Source organism: Protopterus annectens, chromosome 13.part0, assembly GCF_019279795.1.
Source record: "Protopterus annectens isolate FY-2018-M chromosome 13.part0, PAN1.0, whole genome shotgun sequence".
NCBI classification, from domain to species: Eukaryota; Metazoa; Chordata; order Ceratodontiformes; family Protopteridae; genus Protopterus; species Protopterus annectens.
The window spans coordinates 614,672,986-614,692,907 of NC_056747.1; the positions used below are offsets into that span (position 1 = coordinate 614,672,986).

General features: G+C 32.6%; 2 protein-coding genes across 3 annotated transcripts in view; both read right to left on the minus strand.

Moving 5' to 3' along the window:
* RAD51C (RAD51 paralog C) overlaps window positions 1–19,922 on the minus strand; it is a 1,235,792-nt gene that overhangs the window by 805,619 nt on the left and 410,251 nt on the right. The gene's annotated exons all lie outside the window — the stretch shown is intronic.
* Window positions 1–19,922, minus strand: part of IDH3G (isocitrate dehydrogenase (NAD(+)) 3 non-catalytic subunit gamma) — a 415,676-nt gene that overhangs the window by 57,401 nt on the left and 338,353 nt on the right. Inside the window, exon 8 of the mRNA XM_044055463.1 lies at window positions 17,801–17,895. Within this exon, the coding sequence (XP_043911398.1) occupies window positions 17,801–17,895 (95 nt within the window). The remainder of the gene's footprint in view (window positions 1–17,800; window positions 17,896–19,922) is intronic.

A 19,922-nucleotide genomic window follows, 5' to 3' on the forward strand; every position in this document is an offset into this window, starting at 1 on the left:
CCTGGTGACAATACAACTATCTGACTTTGGCTATCCACAACAATTCCACAAAAAATCTACTACTAGGTGATGTTAACATCAAATGGATAGCCATACCCTCTAATTCCCCTACATATAGCATGAACATATACGATTTCACACAACTAATAGCCCCACACATTATAGCAAGACATCAAATTCCTTATTAGACCGGATCCTAGGATCAGACACTAGCAAATTCACCACCACAGGTACAATATCCGACTCTGTCAGCGACCATCTTCCAATCTATACAACCAGACATCTCACACATCTACTTAAACATGTTTATAATGTAACATGCAATCTGTTCAAGTTTAACCCAGAAATATTCATTACTACCCTATCATCTATAAACTGGAACATCCTTAAAATCTTCCCCTTAGCTGATGTTGCAAATCAATTAAAAAAACTTTCCTAAATAAGCTTTTACCTCTTAGAAGTAATGTAATCTGGCTATCCAAAAAGAGTAGAATCCTAATGGAGGATACAGAAAAAGAGCAGAAGGAACGGCAAAATATAAAACACCATAGGTTCATAGGTTGGTACTAGGCTATCAGCCCTAGGGCCTATACAAGCCTAGCCATAACAATTCCCTGGCTATTTCTTCCCACACTATTTACCTCCCTGGACCCCTGTCTAGCAGGGCGACTGACGTGATCCCCGGGGTGAATTTCCTTTCTCCCATCCAATCGTCAAGGTTCCTTTTGAAGAGGGCTAAAGAGGCACTCTGCTTGACATGTATGGGCAATCTATTCCAATCTATTCCAGAGTCTGGGGAGTCTCTGGGTCAGGAACCTATCCCTCCAGCATGTTTTGTTTATTGTGATGACAAGGTTTAGATCCCTGGAGCGTGTGGCTCTGAGGGATTGGGATTTCTTTAAGTGTAGCATGTCCAACAGCTCTGGGTTTGATATGGCCTTGTATGTTAAGCTTCTGAGTAGACGATATGTGACAGAGTATAGCTGGAGTTTTTTTAAGGCGGTCAGCGTAGGGCATCTGCTTTAGGCCTGTGATTCTTTTAGTGAGGTATTTCTGCGGCCTTTCCAGTTGTTGCAGATGTCTTGAGTGGTCAAAAGCAACGGAAAAAGCAAGATCTCTGTTGCTTTTTACTGTTTTGCCATGTTAAATGGGTTTAACATAGCGAGACAGCTTTAAAATAAGCAACAGAGATCTCCGTTGCTTATTTTAAAGCTGTCTCGCTATGTTAAACCCATTTAACATACCGAGACAGGTTTAAAAAAAAGCAACGGAGAAAGCAAGATCTCCGTTGCTTTTTACACACTGTGTCGCTATGTTAAAGGAGTTTAACATAGCGAGACAGCTTTAAAAAAAGCAACGGAGATCTCTGTTGCTTTTTTTAAACCTGTGTCGCCATGTTAAACTCTTTTAACATAGCGAGACAGTGTTTTAAAAGAGACTTATACTAATGGAAAAAGTCCGGGCGACCGGACCTTTTTCCATTAGTATAAGTCGATTTACAACGTACACGCTGGCCAATCAGCGTGCACGTTTTGGAATATTAATGGGGGGTCATGGTATAATATCCTTTAATTTCTGAATCCCTTATTTTCTTTACCAATGCTTCAAAACATAATGCAAATATAGAGGAAAGCCAATATCCCTTCCTGGTTCCTCTGCTCAAACAGAACTTATCCGAAAGGAACCCACCCACTTTAATTTTCATCTCTGATCCCTCGTGTATCTTCCCAATCAATCTTATAATTTTAGCAGGGAATGCAAATACTTCCATTACCCTGCTCATATAATCACAGCTTACTCTGTTGAACACTTTCTCTGCATCAGGGCCCACCAACAACAGTGGCATTTTCTTACATTCTACTTCCGTTTGGATCATCAATGTTCTATTAATATTGCAAAATGCCCCCCCCCCCCAAAAAAAAAACAACACACATATCTGTCAATTTTGGCATCACCTTTACCATTCCTTTAGCGAATAGACAAACACTTTATAATCAAAGAATTGAAATGGGCCTATATGAAGCTGGATCTGATGGGTCTTTATCATCTTTAGGTATTACAGCCATCACTGCTTTCTACCAGGATGTTGGTGCTTCTCCTCCTTTTAAAATACTGTTAAACAAAACCTTCCAGATCTTTATCAGTTTTTTCCCTCCTAGCTTCCAAACGTCCATAGGAATACCTTCCATTCCTAAGACTTTCCTGTAGATTGGTTATACTCACTATTTTTATCTCATCGCTTCCTATCCAAACTGTTAGTAATTGAGCCTCATCTACCTCTTATCTTGGCATGTTTAATTCTTCCATAAATATTTCAATCTGTACCTTTTCTTGATTTCCATATTTCTCTGCTTTATACAGATTTTCATAAAATTTCTGAAATATTTCTAATACCTCTACAGATCTCTGGTTATCTTTCTTGTTATATGCTCCCTAAGCTTGGCGACAACACTGTCTACTTTCTGTGGCCTGAGTCATTATGCTAAAAGCTTTTCTTCTCTGGTGTTATCAGAAAAAAAAAGTTGCTTAACAGCAGTCTTTCTAAACTCATACATATTACAGAGTTAATCCCTTATTTTCTGTTCAGCATTCTGCAATTACTCCTCCTCTTGTTCTCAGAGATTCCCCCTATTCTGTAATACTTTAACCCTTTGTCAGTATCTCTAAATAATTCTTGTTACTTCTTTCTTAACCATCTCTCTCTATTTCAATCCTATTTTTAAACTCCTCTTTAATTTTATCTCACTCTCTAGTTATACTTTCAGAATAAATGTCTATCTTCTCTAGTAACTCCTGAATAATTTCCTCTACCCATTCCTTAAATTCCTTTCTTTTTAATAGATAAGGGGAAAGCCAGTGTCTCATTTTTATTTCATTACCCTGCTTTATTGTCATGTGATCTGAAATAGTTATTAGATGTGTATCAAGACTTTCAATTAAATGCACATTTCTGTGAAACATAAGTTATGTCTAGCCTAGACCAGCTTTTGTACCTTGGGGAATAATGTGTACATTTACATCTTCCATACCAAACATATGCATACATTTCTTCAAAAATCTATCCTCTTCCCTTCTGAGCCCCAGAGATACAACCTCACTGCTGCAAATAAAATTGCAGTCCCCACCTACAAGTATTATTCCCTGCTGAAAGATGATTATTTCTCATAAACTAACTTTGTTAAAATAGCACTGTTAAATGCTTGAAATAAATCAAATAAAGTAAAGTAGTTAATCTAGTTAATAGCCCCATTATCTAAACTGAACATTAGTTTGTGATTTTATGCAAGTTGATTGTCTAAAACCCTTAGTTTTATAACTGAATGATCAAATTTTAATGATGCTAAGTACTGATCATACGTCTTCATAACATCCTTCCCATAGTATGGAACTGACTTCAGATATTAAGTTGTTTCTCCATATACTTTTTCAGTTGATCTAAGTCTAATAAGAAGCCTCAAATAAAAACAGAAGTATCATATGTCTTATCACTGATAAAAGTTTAAACATTTCTTTTCTTAAATCTGGTTAAATCAGTCTTTATAATACTTGTAATTACTATGCAGATTATTTTAGAGAATGAAAGAAACAGTTTGCACATTTCTTCATAAGGCGCATTCAGTAATATATCTCCTCTACAGAATTAGAATAATGGCCAATTGATATACTGTTTATTCATGTTAATGGTTCTTTCTCCACTTGTACATATTACTTTTTTTCTTTTTTAGCTGTTCATAAATTAGTATTTTATATGTGTATCTTCCTCATAAAAATTTGGAGGAAAAAGGTGGGATATGCAGGTTGCCAGAATAGATGGAAGATGAATGAAGTGATTATACACCTTCATTATATAATCACTTATTATACACGCTATGCTTTTAATATGTAATTCTTCCTTTCTTTCTTTGTTGGATGTAATGATGTTTTTATACATACTTTCATCAAATTTACAATGTATCTGTCAATTACTTTACTGCAGAGCTCAAACTTGATAGGATTTGTTATTCTTATTATTTCATCATACAGATTGGTATGTTAGTGTTGGATAGGTTTCCTTTATTCACCCACTGAACCAGGAATTTTGATAAGTACATGTTTGTAATGAATTTAGATTACTTTCAACTTTATTACATAGTCTAGTCTGTTTCTCTGTCTTTTCATGCACTGAGCTATGCTTTATAACTATATGACACATTTTGATGCTTATGTCATTTTGTTTTCTCTATCTCTAGATCTAGCAAAGGTACAAAAATATCCAATTTACTGTATCTTTATTATCTTTAAATGTTAATGGTTTAAATAATCCAAGGAAAAACCAAATGTACTACATTATCTAAACACAATCCAAAAATCGGCCTCGGTTGCAACAAGATGAAGAAAGATAAAAAATTTCAAATAAGCAACTAAGAAGTGCTTACACAGAAAGAACTTTAATTTAACAAATAAAAATGAAAATAAATCGGATACATCCAGTGAATCAAGCGCTTTCGTCTCCAACCATTTGGAGACTTTATCAAGACAGAGCATGCCCCAACTGACAGCAAATTTATAATACAAAGTTAATTACTGAACCTATCAACATCCAGGGTTCATGAATAATTCATGAGCAATGACTATTCCTACAATTTACATCTAATAATGTCAGATAATCACACATAAAACATTCATCATCCTAAATATTACCCACTATAATAATATAAATACATAACTATAAAATACATTATTAAAATAAAATTGAATGTGTGTAAATAAAATCTAATAAAACCTCAACATTTCCTACATGTTGTATACCTCAAATAACCCTAATATACTGTAATATAAATGAATAAATACATGCATAAACACATAATCGATACAGTATAAAATTCACCAATATATATATATATATATATATATATATATATATATATATATATATATAAACATAACATTAATGCATATGTTTCAACTATTAAAAATTACAAGACCATTTCTTTAAAAGCATCATCTGTCTAAAGCTTTTAATCTTAAAAAGCAAGTAATTGCAAGAGATTCATTTAAGCCTGGCCATTGGGTTCCATTTATTTTCAACTGCCATATGGCCTCACTTTTCTCCAAATATAAAATCCAACGTCCACCTCTTGGGTCTAGTTCAATAACTTCAACAACAGTGAATTTAAAATCATGTCCGGGCCATTCCATACAATGTTTTGCAAGGGCATTGGTTTCTTTTTGCAGTCTGATATCCCTCAAATGTGCATAAATACGGTTTTTAAGTTTCCTTTCTGAATAAGGCTCAAGTGGTTCTACTTCAAAAAAAATCATTAAACATTCAGAAAACAATGTTTGGAATGCAGGTAAATATACAATTCTAGCTCAATCTTCTTTCAAAAAACAGGGTCATGATTCTATGGAAGAAACATATACATTTTTCCACAAATTATTTATAAATATGAAGATCAAGAAGGCCTACTTACATTTGTAGTTTTTAAGTTTAACACTAGGCTATGGACTTCAGTAAATCTTTACTGGTTTCTGGGCATGGGACAAAGTCTTGTCAAGAAACATCTAGACATCATACTTGATAAATATAAAGGTAATTTAATTATAGGTGGACATTTCAACTGCATATTGGAAGATTCAGATACTAGTGATAAGAAACTAAAACTAACCTCAACTGCAAAAACATTTATAAAATGGATAGAATCTCTTAATCTAAAAGATACAGACAACAAGAAGGATTCCTGCTTACTGCTTTTTTCCATCAGGATTATAAATATGGTACACAGACCAGAATAGACCGAATACTAGTTTCACAATATATCATTTTCAGACCATCACGTTTTAATAACAATGCTTCCCCTATCTCTGATCATGATGTTCTAATTTTAAAATTTCAAACTAACTTCAAAAGATTATCCTTTCTGACTAGAATTTCCACATATATAACTAAACAAAATGATTTTAGAACTTGGTTAATTTCTCAACTAAATTTCTTCTTGGAATCTAATAATACACCCAACATTAATATGATTTAGGAATCATTAAAAGCCTACATTTTTAGCAAAATTCTAACATGGTATAAAAATAAAATTAAGGAATGGAACTTAGAACTACAAAACATTCAAAATCTAAAAATATTAAAGACAATACATTTATTATAAAACAAAATGAAACTTTCCTGACTTTGATACCTATATTAAAACAGCAACTTTTAAAATTATGTTAAACTGGATTGCTCCTAATTATAACTTTCTATGGAAACGTTTACATTTACCTCTTCTCAATAACAAGAATAATATGCTATGTAATCATAATTTAGCTAATTCAGATAACTTCTTTTGGCATTATCCTTGTAATTTAATTTGGTATAATATCTCTTTGCTTACTGATTCAACCTATTTAAATTTCATACTAAAATCCTTTAGAAACAGTATTTTCTCTAATTCAGATGTTAAAATCAGGTTTGAATCTACTATCCCTTTTACCATCACAATTTCTTTCAAAATAAAACTCACAGTCATACACTTACTATTTGGGAAACCAAGGATTTTGTTTGCTGGTATCAGTGTTTTAAAGATCTGAAACCTAACAAAACAATTTATTTCAGAATTTGATTTGAACCCTGAGGATTGATTACTACTACAAAATGTGAAAACTCACACACAAGAATTGTGTCTCTCTCATTCTCATTTCAAAGAAAATCCCAAATTTATTCACTTTATCTATGAAATCATATACATCACAAAAACTGATAATTTAATTTCAAAACTTTACAAAACATTTATAGGGAAAAAAACAAATTTAAATTCTAAATTCTGGAACCATATTACTTTAGACTATGCCACCTATTTTGTCAGGCATACTTCCTTGTCTCATTACTGGCATATATTCACATGGAAATTTTTTTACACAGAGCTTCTTTTTTTAACTACAAATAAAATAGCCATATTTAATTGAATTAATGAAATATTGTATTGGAGATGTTTAAAAGAATGTAAAGCTAATTGAACGGGTTCCTATGAATTCACCGACAGTCAGAACATCGACACTCACCTCATCGACACCAAAGCATCGACTGTTCATAACATCGACATTTCAGGTAAGCGATCTTCCCCCTTACAGGACCCATGGTAGCACTTGTTTCTCTGTTACAACGCGTAAGGTTTACGCGACTCTTGACAATTTGTGTTGTCCTTAACTTCGTAATAGAGAAACAAGTGCTACCATGGGTCCTGTAAGGGGGAAGATCACTTACCTGAAATGTCGATGTTATGAACAGTCAATGCTTTGGTGTCGATGAGGTGAGTGTCGATGCTTTGGTGTCGATGTTCTGACTGTCTGTGAATTCATAGGAACCCAATTGAACACGTATTCTCTGACTAATCCTCACTGACTTTGTTTCAGTCTAAGATTTTTTTAAGGCTCTATTTTCTGATACTTTTTCATTATCTAAGTTTTTCATTTTATTTAATGTAAATGAAGGAGATGATCTGAAAAATGTAAATTTTTATCTCTTATGGACAATCCTTGTGGTAGCAAGGAAATGTATCACCAAGAAGTGAATAGCTACATCACCATCCTCTGCGGCCTTTCTCTTCTTCTTTAAAGGAACATCACTCAAAGAGACTAAAGTTAAAAAACAAAGAATTCATCCCAATCTGTTTACCAATAATCCTTGGGAAAAGTGATATATCTTACTGACTTATCAACTGCATTTTGTCTCTAATGTTTGACGAATCTAATGAGAAGGAAATGAAAGACTTTCTAACGAAGAAGTGGAGCCTTTACATTTTCTTTTGTTCTCAGACCTTGTATATATTGTACATAGTTTAAATTTACTTCTCATTTGTAATTTCATTATTTTAACTTTTACACTATTTTACCATTACATTTTACTATTACCCATTCTTAGGAAATTTTAAAAAATTAATAAAGTTTATAAAAAAAGTTGTTCCCATAATAAATGTCCAAGCTATTCCTAAAAGTATCAAATAAACTAGTGCTTGTTTTAATGTAATTTGATAGTCTATTGCAGGCATCAGATGCTTTCTCAGAGAATCAATTAGTACACTTCCTTTGGAATTTTCGACACAGACTGTCTGATGGTTCTCTACTACTTTTTGATAACCATAACTAAGAGAAAGAAATAGGGAGTTCCTAAATGAAAGATCAGCATTGGTAGAGTTTTTAATATAATCTAGCACAAAAGCTGCCATTAAAAATGGAATAACTAGTAGGGAATATAAAATATTGCATGATAACTATAAGAATCAATCAGAAGATGTTAGAAAGGACTGGAAAGAGCGATCGGATAAAATATTCACAATGAAACAATGGGAGGATATATGTACATCTCCCAAATATGCAACAAAATCTAGAAGATTTAGAATTTTTGCTTGAAAAGGACTACACAGATATTTTTATAGCCCAAGTCGACTCCAGAGAATGTTTCCTCAGCTAGACAGAAAATGTTGGAGATATGATGGGGAAGAAATAAGTACTTAGGAACATATTTTCTGGGAGTGTGGTGGGTTGGCAGACTTTAAGGATTCCCTGTGGGATGCATTGTTGGAGATGCTGGATGGGCGGATTGGTGTGACAACGGAGATGATTTTTCTGAGCTATAATACAGAATAGGAATTGCCTACACATGGTAAGACCTTGCTGTGTCTAATTATGGTGGCTGCCAAAAAAGCAATTACTAGAAAATGAAAATCAAAATCTGAACCAACTGCATCAGAAGTAGTGAATATAGTAATAGACATAAAACAACTGGAAGTGAGATCTTCAGAAAAGGGTAGGAGCAAACTACATAGAAAAAAATGGGAATTGTGGGAACAATATATACAGTGGAGGAATGAGGTTTAAAAGAAGGCAGGACTTAAATGAGCTATGTAGTTTGACTGAACATGATTGGGTAGATTATAAGTAATGTATAATGTTTGCAACTGGGAGTATGTTAGTATGGTATGTGATATAAAATGCTTGCAACTAGGATTGCGGTGGTGTGGTTTATTTTCATCTAGATAAATGTATGACTGCTTATGTCCTAAGTGATGGTTTAATAAAGATGTTTGCTTAAAAATAGGGAGAGGAATTGAATAATTTATATAATGTTGCTTAGGTTATAGGATATATAGCAATATATGTGAAATATAATGTCTGTTAATGTTAATTTAATACAGTTTGATTACTTTTGTATAATGTAAATTTGCCTATGTGACAAGTAATTCGATAAAGGTGTTAAAAAAAAGGTTTCCATATTGTTATTTCATACTCATGTTTAGGTCTAATGCAACTAACAAACGTCTTCATCATTTGTGATTTCCTAGACTTAAAATCTTTTTATACAACTATCATTAACCAATTGGATGACATAAGAAAAACTCAATACTGGATCTACCCATATACCCAGGTCCTTAAATGAATCAACAGTTTCAATCACTGTGTGCTGTATTAAATATTCAGCATTCAATTTATGTTTCCAAAATCTCATATGCTCCTGTGCCCAACTGGTCAATTTAGTCAAGTTCTTTTGCAAACATGTCCTATCTGTAAAACATATTAATTAATTTCAAGTCATTCGTGTACAGAGTTTAGAACACCTCAGATGAAATGGATAGAACTGAAAGATACAATCTCAACAAGTATGGGCCTAGGACAGAGCCCTGTGGGACACCCTGACTGTAACCAAGAATTTCACCTGTCCAATTGTTGTACATTTAGCATGTCCTATTTAAAAACCATGCAGCTATCCATCTTATCAAGAGTACATCAATACCTAGTTCTAATATATTGATCAGTGTTTTGTGTATTACCTTGTCAAATGCCAAAGTTAAATCTATATAAATTACATCACAGCACAATTTTTGATTCATAGTTATTATATGGTTATAGAACATAATTTTACAGGTGGTAAATAGATCTATTTTCAACATATGCGTGTTGATATATGGTTTTAAGTCCCCACTTATCAAATTCTGACAATAACTTATCCAATATTACCCTCTCCATTATTTTGCCACTACATGAAAGTAGACTTAAGTGTCTGTATGACTGTGCGTTTGTCCTACTCCCCTTTCTGTTAAAGACAGGTTTAACAAGTACATGTCTCCATTCTTGAGGAATCTCCCTAGACTTCTATGAGATAGTAAATAAGAGATATAACGGTTCTACAAATTCTTGCAGAAGTGTTCTCATGTCATTATTAATCTCCTCTCTGTGCTCTGTTTGGATCCAGTTTGCACAGTTCTTTTTCAACATAATCTAATTTGATTTCTGTAGCTGAGATTACATGGATGCCACTAGGACAACTTATCACTCTCTTTGTGGAGCCAAACTGTTTTGCATAAGATTTTGTAAATATATCTAGAATCTATTGTATCTGACAATACATTTTAGAATCTATACACAGCTTATCAATTTTATGTCTTTATTCATTCCACATATTATGTATCTATACAATGGTTTCCTAATATGCTCAATATCTTTATATAAATTTCCTTCAAGTTTTTCTTTACCTTGTCTCACATTATGCTTAATTTGTTGTTTAACTTGTTTGTCCCATTTGTTTATTTCAAAGTTGTAGGATCGCCCTCTTTTCTATTTCTTATACCTTAATCAAGTATCATGTTCTTATGGAAATATATCCTCCTGACATTGTGTGCTTTGATCCTGATGTTAAACTTTTTTTTATTTTTTTTTTTATTTTGCATTCAATTTCTCTCTCAAAATTTTCCACATGACTTTTGCAATTTTTCCACTAAATGCATCACTCCAATTAGTTTTACATAGTGACTGTTTTGTTTCCGTACAAGCTGCTATTTATGTATGAATTGCTTTCAATTTTAGTTTGGTAGAATTATCTAACAAATTAACCTTTATAACTAAAGTCCTTTTATAATATGGTTACTGTTTTTAACTTGTATATCAACATTATATCATACACTGATATTTTTATGTTTTCAAAATTTGGTTAAATCCATTCCATATGTATTACAGGAAGCAAAGGAGTACTGCACACGTCCAAATTATAAGTTCAGTCTTGACAAAACAACTCTAATCCACTGAAGTGTTGCAAGTGATATACATAACTCTTACAGCAAGAAACATCAATAGTTTACTTAATGAATTCACAAAATTTATGGTTAAATATGAACTAACAAGTACATTTTCAATGAAACTTAACTTAGAAAACTAGAATAAGTTCAAGTTCAACCTACTTCAAGAACATCAATCAAAAAATTTAATGTTTTTCCTTGGAAGTTTTATTTTTGCAACAACTTAATTTCGCATATTCCAGACCAACTCTTCAAATCCATTAACACACTAACTTTTAACATTTTTCTGAACTAAGAAGAAGCTCAGCATAATTTTCAAAACAGTTTCTCAGACTCATAGCAAAAATGTGGACTTAATATTTTGAACTTCTTGCTCTTCTATGGTATGTTGAAATTGATCAAATGTTTTAGACAATCAGGACAGCCTCTGGATTGCTGTAGACTGCAGTTAGGTCTATTAAGAGTTTTAGTATTATTCGTAAATCTTTACCAATCACTGTGAAAACTTTTTCTAAAGCTGCTTTTATTAAACTGTTAATACTGGATATTTAAAATCTGATAAACAATTATGGCTATTTATGTTGTTGAGGCTTACTTTTACAGTGGTAAGAGGTGGCTTTTCTTTTTTTAGTAGGCACTAATTTAATCTTCAGAGAAGCAATGCTGCCATTGTGGAAACTCAAACCCAGTGCCATTTCATTAATTTACAAAATGTGTTTTAATTGCTTTTAATATTCCTGGCCATGTAAATCTATTCAACCAATCTAGTCTTTTCTGATGAAAAAAATTGTTTTGGGGTTCCCCTTCTACTTTATTAATTCCAGCTTTTTTCCAGTGCCTCTGTCCATTGCTGAATCTATCAGCCTCTCATCAACTCCAGGATCATCTCTGTTCCAAGGCCGAGGCTGGCATGTAATTTAAGGCCATCTGAGGGGGGAGGTCATCCAGTTGATTGCCTCTACTGGGGGATGTTTTTCATTTCTGTTCGACCCCTAGCCCCCCATGTTAACCCGTTTACACCCAAGGGCTATACACTTCCCCAGAAGGAATACCTAGAAAAACACCCCACCTTCAAACCAAAGATGGGGCACCCTCCTCTTCCTGTCAGCACTTCAGACAACTGAGTCACTAACCAAGCCTGGGTTGCCTGGTCACAATTAGGGCTTTATCCCGCTATAACATGACACTAGCCATGGGAAAAATTATTTAAAAAATACAAGCCGCTGTAAGATAAAAGTGATGGTATAACTTTCTTCTTGATATCCTTATACCTAATACTTCTACAGATGATACTGCAAAAAGCTTAATATCATGGGTAAAATTCTTGCTTCACTCAATAAATGACGTTGTTTTATAAAATCTAAACTGTTCCTAAAGGAAACTCTCATAAAAATTTCTCAAGGTCATTACTAAATTCCCTCAGTTGTATTCCAAATGGTAAAATTCTGCAGTCCTCCATTACCTCATTCCTGGATTACAACCATACCTCTCAACTTCTTAGAGCAAGAAATCTAAACAAAGCCTAAATTAATGGGGCCACAAAGGTCTGAAAATAGTGACATCATTTAAATATAGCTCTTATAAACTTAGAAAGTTGCTACACTAACAAGTTTTGTGTTGGCATGCATTTTCTTTACTTTTTTTTTTTTACTAATTAGTTTTTATTTTCAAATATTATAAGAACATTCATAGTATATTATGTATAACTTTTTTAAGCTATATACAATATTTACAGTCAGCCTGGCATTAGTAAAAATAGCCAGTGTTTCCAATTACTAAACAGATAAAACAATATATGGTTATCAGAGTATTTCTGGAATTTGATGCAAAGTGTCAAGACTTTTTTTCCACAGGGTGTTTACTAATGGCCTGGGATAAATCCTCAGTTCTTTAATTTTTATTTCCATCAAGACTGAAGTCTTCAGTAAAGCAGAAAAGTCTTCCATAGTTGGTACTTTACTTGAATTATATTTTCTAGTTATGCATTTCCTGAAGATTGCAAGTATTGTCCATAGTAGGTGCAGATTTGATCTATTCAGATGAGAGCCTTCATTTACATTCAATAAAATCAAAGCTTTGGATAAAACAAAAGTTTCACTGAATAATGCCTGCAAGAAATTTAATACAATCATAAAATATATGATTCTAGTCAGCTTTAGTTATCTTAGATCTCCAACATTTCCCATTTCTAGAACTAATTTTAGTAATTTTACCTGGGGTTAAAAATGCTCTATGTATAGATTTCCAATTAAAGATTTTCCAATACTGTGTACTGGATATATGTTTTACTGATAGTAAAATGTTTGATTTGACTTCTTCAGTTAGATGTAATGAATGACCTTTAGTGATATATTGCCAATATGTTTCTTTAGGTATTGTTTTATAGTTTACTAATACTTTGTATACATTTGAAATCCTATGTTTCATGTTTTGATCATTATATATAATATTGTATAAGTACTTTATAAAATTTGGTGTATCTTTAAAGTAGAAGTTATTAATTACTTTACATGAATCCTGTGACTACATTAAAACACTTTGCAGGGATAACTAGTCTTGAGATGGAATTTCATAAGTTTCTATTATCATTTGAATATCTAGGACCTTAAGTTCTTTAATGCGCTGCTGCCAACAGATAAAGTTTTTTCCCCAATAGTTAAATATTTCTCTATATATTTTATGTGGATAATTTTTTTGTTAAAATAAATGGGATTAAAAGATCGAACCAAACTTTTAAATTTACATTTGCATTAATAAAGTTCCTAAACGAGTTAAAGCAATAATTAATGAAATATGATTTGGTGGGTCTTGTTATATTATATTGCATACTAATGCTTATTAAATACCACGGTTTATTGGTTTTATCTGATATTGACATTTTTTTAATGAGGTAGATTCATATGTTAATATGACAGTATGTAATACTTTCCAGTTGGCAGAATAATTAGGATTTATCCATTCAATAACAGTTTTGAATATGGATGCCGTTACATATGATTCAATATCTGGAAAATGTAGTCCTCCTTGTTCCCAGGGTCAAATGTGATGAGTTAAAGCTACTCTATTCCTTTTTGGAAACCATAGGAATTTTAATAAAGTTGTGCTTATCTCTTTAAGGACCTTTCTTTCAGGAAGTAGCTGAATTGCTAACATTACATACAAGATCTTGGGGAGTAGAACAATTTTTACTAACTGCATTTTATCTTCAAAAGTCAACAGGATTTTGTTCTACTTTTCTATATAAATTTTAATTGTGTTAATAATGTTATTATAATTTGTTGATATTAACTCCACCAGGATTTTGTTCTACTTTTCTACATAAATTTTAGTTGTGTTAATGATGTTATTATAATTTGTTGATATTAACTCTTTCAAATCTTTGCATGAGACAATTCCTAGATAACTTAGGGTAGCAACTTGTTCTACTATTATACGATTATCCTTAACTTGTACTTCTTTGTTTTTATTTAAAAAATAAACATTTAGATTTTGATCTATTGAAGTGAAGACCTGAAATCATATAGTATTTCTCAATTAGTATATCTAATTATTCTAGAGTTTTTTTGGAATAAGATAATGTTAGTAATGTATCATCCGCAAAAAGTATTATTTTTGAGTTATATTGATCATAAACATCCACATCTCTTATTTTTTAATTGTTTCTTATTAACACTGCAAGAATTTCAATAGTTAACACAAAGATGGGTGACAAGGAACAACCTTGCTTTGTGCCCTTTGTTAGAAAAATAGATTCTGAGGTAAAACGGCCTAATTTGACAAAAGCTAAATTATTTTTATATATATTCTTTATTAGCTGAATAAAGGAAGGGGGGAATTCAAATAAACATAGTACCTTAAAAAAGTATTCTCAGCTTAAAAGCTTTCTCTATGTTTAGTCCAATTATCAGTGTTTCTTAATTTTTCTCTATTTAAGTAATCAATAAGAATAATTATCCTCTTAATATTGTCTTGTGTGTGTCTATTTTGTATAAACCCAGGTTGATCATTATTTATTATATTAGATAATGGAGTTTTCATTCTATTTGCAAAGACTGACACAAATATTTTATAATCATTATTTAATAATGATATAGGTCTATATGAGTTCCAAAAATCTGGGTTTTTGTTTCTTTTAAGATTGGAGTTAAGGAGCATTTCCAAGAAGGGGGTAATATTGCTTGTGATTGGATGTCTAATAATGTTTTATGAAAGAGAGACTACGGATGTAGGAAAGTTTATATATCTCCAAAATTATGGCATCTATTCCTGGAGCCATATTAGTTTTACCTTTTATTCTATCAGTTATTTCTTTATATGAAATGGGTATCTGCAATTCTAACTTTAGTTTGTCAGGAATTTTTTTATGTTGGTTTAAATTGTTTACAAATTTATTTGATCTATATATAATTTCCCATTTTTAAAATGCTCCATATAATGATGTCAGAATGCTTCAAGAATATCTCCTGTATCTGACACTTTCTTTCTCATCTTGTCATGATATACATTGTTAATATTATTAGCTTTGGAATGTATTTTAACTCTTGTACATAAATTATGCAGATATCTAGGAGAAGTAGCCAAAGAATTAATTTTTAGTTTTTCTAGTGCTAAATTAGTTTAGTGTGTTAAAATTTCATTCTATTTCTTATTTAGTTCTTCTATTTTCTTTTTAAATTCTGAAGAGTTTTTTTTTTTTTTTCAGATTTCATTAACAGAAGTCGCGATTGTAAATCATGTAATTCAGAATCCTATTCTTTAATTTTGTTCTTATACCATCTACTGATTTTACCGAATAGATAGACTTTTAATGAATCCCACATCATTACTATGTTAACTTCTGTTGAGTAACTGATATCTAGAACAAATTGTAGTTCTGACAACAACCAAGTTTTAATCTTCTTATTTTTTGTGATATATGATGGAATTCTAGAAGAAAAAGTTAGTGCTTTAAATTCACTGTGGAATTTCAATGCTAGAGAATTATGATCTTAAAAAGGACATGGAATTATTGAGAAGTCAGTAATTTTTGATTGTAAATCCTGGGCAACAAATATTTTATCGATTCTAGTTTGTGTGCTGAATCTATAACTCTGATGAGAAAACAATAATGATTTTTCTTCCCTCAATTTAAATGTGTCTATTAAATTAAATGATTCAGTCCATTTTTTAAAGATTTTGCCATAGAGGATATAGGGATAGGTCTCTTATTAGTAGTTTCTGATGGATCTATGATACAGTTAAAATCTCCTCCTATTATTAAATTACCTTTGCAACTGTTAGTAATAAAATTGTTTTTTGACAGTTCCTAGTCCAATACCAGAGAACCAATATAGATTAACTAGTGTCCATATTCTGTTATTAAATCTGACTATAACAAAAGGCATTAGACCATCTTTATCTATATATTTATAAACAACTTTGGGGTAATATTCTTTTTCCATAAAAATGTTACTCCTCTTGTATTTGATTTATAGGTAGACTGAACTAGTATCATATATTCATTAGGGGGCCATATATCTATCATTTGCTTTAAAATGTGTTTCTTGAAGTAAGACCACTTGTGCTTTGTTTAATCTTAGACATTTCAGTAAGTTCGATCTTTTGGCTGGATTATTTAAGCCATTAGCATTTACTGATAACATTGCTAGAACCATACCAAATTATTGTACAAATATTGTTTCTTTTGTGTTTATTGCTATTAAACAGATTCCTCTGATAACAGTAAAAAATATGTTAGGGTACAGTTCTTTAAATAATGAATTGGCATGCATTTTCTGAAGGATATGAAGTATGAAACTCAAATGTCTGTCATTTAGTGACTTCAATCATCAGAGATTTGCCAGAAAACCACAAATTTTATGTGGAACAGAGCACAAATATAAGGCAAAAATCTGGACATTCTGTGAAAATCTGGACACTTGAGAGGTACGAGAGTACTATTTACAATGCTATTTTTTATCATCTCCCCACTGTGGATCTCAGACTTCCTATGCCAGTACTGAATCCTGTCTCACTAATAATTATGGTAAACATCTACTGATCTATTTGTCATAAGATAATGTTATACTTCCCAGTTGTTTTGGAAATGGGTTTTTAGTGTGGACTGGTGACAGCAATGCTAATATACAACTTTATGTTTAATTATCCAGTTGTTCCTTTGTCAGGAGATTTTGATTTTTGCAAAACCTGGGTACTATTTTATACAAAAAAGCAACAAAACAAATATAATATAATTATTACACTATAACAATTCTAACGACTGCACCTCAAACTTTAAAGCTATTCCAGGACAAATAAACTGAGATATATGGAACAACTAACTTCACTGTAACTTGCACACAAAAGCTGGTGTAGTTTTATGAAATGTCTGTTTTAGTCCTTAGAGGATCCTGGCTTCAATGAGATAATGTAAAATATCACAAACCAAAAAGTAACCCAATACTCTATTTGCATTACAGTGTTTATTTAAAATGAATACACACACTTATATCAAGAGCTGACAAGAGCACACAATGCAAGCACATGCAACAAACTAAAGTACTTACTAATCAGACTGCATTATTTGTACAATATTTTCAAAATACCGGCATGTCAGTAGTACCAAAAGTAATGAGATAAATGCTAAGACTGGATGACTACTGTGGCATACAACACATCAGTCAGATAGATAAGCCATACTAATGATATCCAAAAACTTAAACACACATGCTATAAACATATCAGTGTGGTGTTCTACATGACAGGCCTAATACTTAGCTTACTTCAGGTGGTCAAGCATCATGCAGCTTGCCAGAAGCATGGCAGTTGGGTTGGCAATGTTCTTTGTAGCAATACTCTTCCCTGTGTTCCTAGTAGCCTGTAGGCACAGAAACAACACACTTTTATTGTATCTAGTTTTCTTCTGTAATAATATATTAATATATGAAATGATTAACAAAAACTTTAAAAGGACAGCTAAGCAAACTGCACAGTATGACAACTGTTAGACAAGCCTTTAATATGTGCATCAAGTTACTGCATTGCTTTTTCATAATCATTTTCAATAACTTCACAATACACTGGAAAATTATGAATTTCTGCTAATGTCTGTGTCAAATTTTAAACAGATTCAGGTTCACATGTTGCCAAGTGATAACCAACAACTCCTTCATGTATTTCTGGCAGTACAACTGTGTGAAATACTTGCAAAAACAGTAAATGGATGCATGCACTCATTTTTTTTACACAACAATTGTTTATTCTTTGGGCTATGGTCCTTTTAATGGGGCTGGGTCCATTAAGACAATGTAACAGTTTAGTTTGTGGCTATGGCCCTTCAAAATTGTATGATCCTTATCCACCCCCCTTGCTGGCTGAACGGTCACTCACTACACAGCAGAACATAATAATGCAATCTCCAGGAAGAGCTGTTCTCAGAGTAAAATCCCTAGGGAAATAATAAAACAATATGGAAAAGACACAGAATTACAGATATCCACCTCTGGTCTACATCATGAGTGTGCTTTATAGATCAGTCTGCACCACTTACTCAAACTAAAAGTGGTAAGCAAAAAATATGCCTCTCTCTCTCAGGCCTTTCCATAATGCAAGCATGATGACCACATTAGGCAATGCCAATGTATTCAACCACAACTTTGAAAAGCCAACTAAGGACACTCAAAATTAAAAAATACAACATAATAAAGCCAATTTATTATTACTATGCAGTTAATATAGCTCTAATGACTTCTTGCCAAACATCCTATAGCAATACCATGCCTGTGCCGCAACTTGCACTAACACTTTGATTGAAAAATGTGTGTGTGCGTATCTTTCTCAATCAGGCTGTTTTCATAATAATGAGCTATATGATAAGTATTTTCAACAGATACATTAGCATGCTGTTGTCCATATAGCCAGCATTGTCAGATTACACTCATTTTACTTGGCTTTCATAAACTGGATGTTCACTAAGTAGACACACATAATGTGCGCAAGGGACACATATTGAGTCTAATGGGCCTATGAAAAAAATAAGTTATGTACTCACCATAATGTTCCATCTGAGTTGATTTTCATGTATCCTCAATGGACGGGTTTGGTTCTAATCACCCAGAACCGACTTGGCTGCCTGCCAAAGCTCATGCACACCAAAAACTTTGAGCTTCCCCCTTACCCACAATGCACCTGGTTGAATACCTTGGATCGAGTTTGCTGACAGAATAAGCAGAAGAATAAAAGGGAAAGGAAATCCCTGTTTTTCCAGTGGAGACTATTGTCTGGGTCTGTCACCACTGTGATAATAACAAGCCAGATTGTGAAAAGGGTAGAGACCAACCATTCTTCCAAAAGAATTAGGAAGGGGGTTGGAGGACGGGGAGTTGAGAATGCATGAAAATTGACAACTCAGATAGAACATTACGGTGACTACGTAACTTCTTTATCTGAAGTTGTCAATTTTCACTTTATCCTCAATGGATGGGGCAGATTCCCCAGCTACCCTATTTCCTGGGCAGACTAAGGAAGGTTATTCCTAAGCACCATTGAGCCAAATAATGCTCTACCCCTAGAGACCAGATCTAATTTGTAATGAGTAATAAAGGTATGGGGCTTGGCCCATGTCACTGCTACACATACACCATCCATGTATGCTCTAGCTCGAAAAACAGTTGATGTAGCTACAGCTCTTGTGGACTAAGCCTTTGGGAGTTTTGAAAGAGTAACACTGGATTTGGAATATGTAAAGGAAATGCAGATAGCAGGCCATTTTGTTAAAGTGACTTTGAATACAGCTTGTCCCAATTTGGCATGTGAGAAGGAGATAAAAAGCTGGTCTGATTTTCTGTAGTCTTTTGTCCTGTGTAGGTAGAAACATAACTATGTACGTCCAAAGTAAACAATACT